A 3,642-nucleotide genomic window follows, 5' to 3' on the forward strand; every position below is an offset into this window, starting at 1 on the left:
TATCACAATATGCTCATTTTTTGAGAAGGACCTGTATATATGTATATTTATATATTATATATATATGTATAGAACCCCACACTCTTGCAATATTGTAAACAATGTTTGTAAACTCTATAAGAGACAGCACGTCATGATTTCAGCTCTCTGCCTCCGCTGCTCTCAGCCACCTGCAAGCGTTCTTGGCCACGCCCACTTCTCCGCTCTGCTCGGTGAACAGCTGATCAGCTGCAGCAGGAAGTTCATCCTGCAGTGTGGGCTGCATAAAGGTGCAGCAGGTGCTAAATAAATGAAAACTATTTATTTTAAATGAAAATGTCATGTGATGTCATTGGACCCGGTGTTACATCATACTCTGTGACCTGCAACAGTGCAGCTCCGCCCCCTACGGTCATACGGTGGTCACATGATATGACGTCACTACGGATACTCGACGTTACATTTGTAACCTCGATAGAGGTCCTAGCAATCGATGTGTAGATTACTGGAGTACTCTGTTACTGCCCTGTGTCATACATGATGCGTGTTGCTGTTTTTGTTGCATCCTTCACATTGAGCCCCCGTCAGGACGTGGTGACATGTGATTTGGGTTCCTCCACCCTCGTGTTCTCTCTTCTCAAAGCGTATCAGGTCTCTCTGTAAACGAGTCTTCGAGGCTCAATGGGAACTGACCAGTATAAATAAAGGTCTAATAATAAATAATAATAATAAACTGTGGCCACTGAAGAACCTGGAACAGGTAAGACGCTCTTTAAACATCTTTTTAAAAACACCTCCTTTATTTCCCCGAGTCTTTTAGACCTCCACCCTCTGGTCATGTGACCACCCAACCCCACCCCCACAATGATCCGAGGTTACCTTCCGTGGCGGAACCAGGTCCAGGGAGTCCAGCAGGAGCACGCAGAGGCCCTGCACGAAGAGCACGTAGTGAGCGTGCTCCCAGAGCAGCAGGAAGGTGAAGGTGCTGACGCTCATGGTGAGGTAGCAGAACATCTGCACACAAACAGAACCGGTACCTTTAGATCCAGGTGGACCGACGGGTCAGAACACTCAGGTTCTGGTTTAACTTCAAACTCCAAACGCAGAACAGAACCGTTAGGCAGGACCAGGACGTGGAGCCGGACTCTGGAGCTGCTGAAACATCAAAACCTGGTCCACAGAAAGACTTTGGACCGGAGGAGGAACCACAAACCTCAGCAGCAGAACCAGTGTTGCTCAGGAACCCGGTCAGAGCCGCCACCTGACAGGAGAAGTACGGCAGGGCCCAGTTGGCCCGCAGAGGAACCGCCTGGTCCACTCTGGTCGTGTCCTGCCTGTGGAGCAAACGGAGACCGTTTGGACCTCGGTACGGATCATGACGCAGCCGGTCCCATGGACTCCTGCTCACCTGTTGATCAGGTACCAGGACACGGCCAACAGCCCGGACACCCAGGTCCCGCTCAGAACCCAGCTGCACACGAACAGGGCCGTGACGTAGAACGCCTGCAGGCCCAGAACCGTCCCGATGTAGAAGTAGACCGGTTCCACGTAGTCCTGAGTTAACAGAAGAGCAGAACTCTGGATCATCCAGCCATCAGAAACGGGCCGACGCAGAACATATTCCACGAGCAGAACCAGAACCTCCGCTCACCTGGCAGCCCGTCGCTCTGTAGATGAAGCTGGAGATGAGCTCCGGGTACAGAAACAAACGCTCCACGGCGTTCAGCGTCTCGCCCGAGACCGTCCGGTTGTCCAGCAGCAGCTCGGAAAACCCTGCAACAAAACGCCAAGCGTGCTGGATCAGCGCCGGCCGTCGGATCAGGGCGCAGGACATCCACGGCGAGCCGGCTCGTACCTCTGTCGAAGGACGGCGCCGCCGACATGCGCTTGAAGAAATGGAAGTAGAAGCCGCTGCCGCCCTGGAAGGAGAGCTCCCGCTGCAGCTCCTGACACGCCGAGGAGACACAAGGAGGACATCTCAGACACAAGGAGGACATCTCAGACACAAGGAGGACATCTCAGACAAGGAGGACATCTCAGACAAGGAGGACATCTCAGACACAAGGAGGACATCCCAGACACAAGGAGGACATCTCAGACACAAGGAGGACATCTCAGAGGAGACGCTGCTGCTGGGACCTTCTCCCTCACTCACATCCTCAAGCATAAACCGGACCGGCTTTCACAACAATCTGCCGTTTGAAATGTTTCAAGTTTAACTTCTGTAGCGCCCACTGAGTAACTCAGGACCCAACCTTTGGAGACCGAGGACGTCGAACCGGGTCGCACCAGAACCAAATGAAAATGTACTGAAAAAGATTTAAACTTGATTTTTAGACGTAGAATAACTCTCGTCTTCCATTTTTACTGCGTTATTTAGAACAAACCTTGATTTTAGGTTAAAGACAATGATTTTGTCCATTTGTCTGATAAAATAATTGACCTTTATGACCTTTATGACCTTTATGACCTTTACGAAGCAGCACGGTTCTCCAGCAGTTTACTGAAGAACTCACGACAAAGCTGCAGTTTTTAAAACGATCGACAAAATGAACTAAATCTGTCTGGGATTCGCTGGACGCTTGGTTTAAAAGATCATCTGCGGGACCGATGAAATGGTTTCAAGGACGTTTTGGGCCCGTGGGCCATCAGTTTGACACGCGTGCTTCAAGCTGAAAAACACCAACGTTTGGACCCGAGAGGTCATCACACTTTAATCTGAAGTTTCTGAGGTAAAAAAACTTCTGAAAACAGTTCAGTCTTCCTGTGACCCGTTCAGACTCAGAGCGATGGTTCTGAAGTCCGAGCTGGAGGTCCAAACAGGACTCGGCTGACGTGTACGGGGACAGTCGTGTCCGTTTCAGTGAAGTCAGCGCACGAGCACAGAAATGAGGCTCTCTTACAAGGATCAACAGGAAGCACTACCCACCTGCCTGGTGGAAAACCAGAACTTCCTGTCGTGATACGCAGACAGGTACGCGGCGTAAAGCATCCCACAAGCCACCGCTGCCAGGACTCCAAAGAACCCCCTCACCAGAACCTGCAGGAACCCAACTGAAGAACCAGAACAACTTTATTCCAGCAGACACAGAACGAGTGTTTATCCACAAATTCAAACTGTAGTTTTTAGATTCGTCATGAAGGTTGTGGTGAACGTGCAGAAGATTTTCAGGTTCAGTTGTTTTTATTAAATAACCGTAAACATTTCAAGTTCTCTACTGAATCAAATCTGTTCTCGTGAATCAAACTGCCGGATTTTGGAATGAAGTGAATAAAAACTTGAACTAGCAGCCTGTTGGGAACAAGTTCAAACATCGCTCAGACAGGAAGTGAACAGCGAGAAGACAAATGGAATTCTGGGTATTTATGGTCAGAGCAGATTCTTCTGGTTTCGACCCACCGGTTAGAAAAAGTTTATTTTAGGAGACAGTTCTGTCAAGTTCAGCTGCAGAACAGCAGAACAAAGATCCACTTTTAGAGGTCAGAGGTCAAAACGTTCAGCTGAAACTGTTCAAGAACCAAACTGAGAGAAGCATCAGCCAAAGTTCAAAGAAAACCTGTGAGAGAGGTCAGGAGAACATGTGATCCAGATGACAGGAGTCTGGACCAGTTTGATAGATACAGAACTAAAAACCAGAAGGTCACAAACATCACAAACAAGAA

At 49.1% G+C, this 3,642-nt stretch overlaps 1 protein-coding gene across 1 annotated transcript in view; it reads right to left on the bottom strand.

Annotated features, from left to right (window-relative positions):
* LOC119425549 (probable C-mannosyltransferase DPY19L4) overlaps positions 1 to 3,642 on the bottom strand; it is a 10,642-nt gene that overhangs the window by 6,379 nt on the left and 621 nt on the right. The window contains exons 3-8 of the mRNA XM_037693075.1: positions 2,909 to 3,033; positions 1,835 to 1,925; positions 1,631 to 1,752; positions 1,388 to 1,533; positions 1,193 to 1,313; positions 827 to 993 (exon numbers count right to left, since the gene is read on the bottom strand). Of these exons, the coding sequence (XP_037549003.1) occupies positions 827 to 993; positions 1,193 to 1,313; positions 1,388 to 1,533; positions 1,631 to 1,752; positions 1,835 to 1,925; positions 2,909 to 3,033 (772 nt within the window). The remainder of the gene's footprint in view (positions 1 to 826; positions 994 to 1,192; positions 1,314 to 1,387; positions 1,534 to 1,630; positions 1,753 to 1,834; positions 1,926 to 2,908; positions 3,034 to 3,642) is intronic.

The sequence above is a fragment of the Nematolebias whitei genome, chromosome 19, assembly GCF_014905685.2.
Source record: "Nematolebias whitei isolate Nwh7 chromosome 19, NemWhi1, whole genome shotgun sequence".
Taxonomy (NCBI): Eukaryota; Metazoa; Chordata; class Actinopteri; order Cyprinodontiformes; family Rivulidae; genus Nematolebias; species Nematolebias whitei.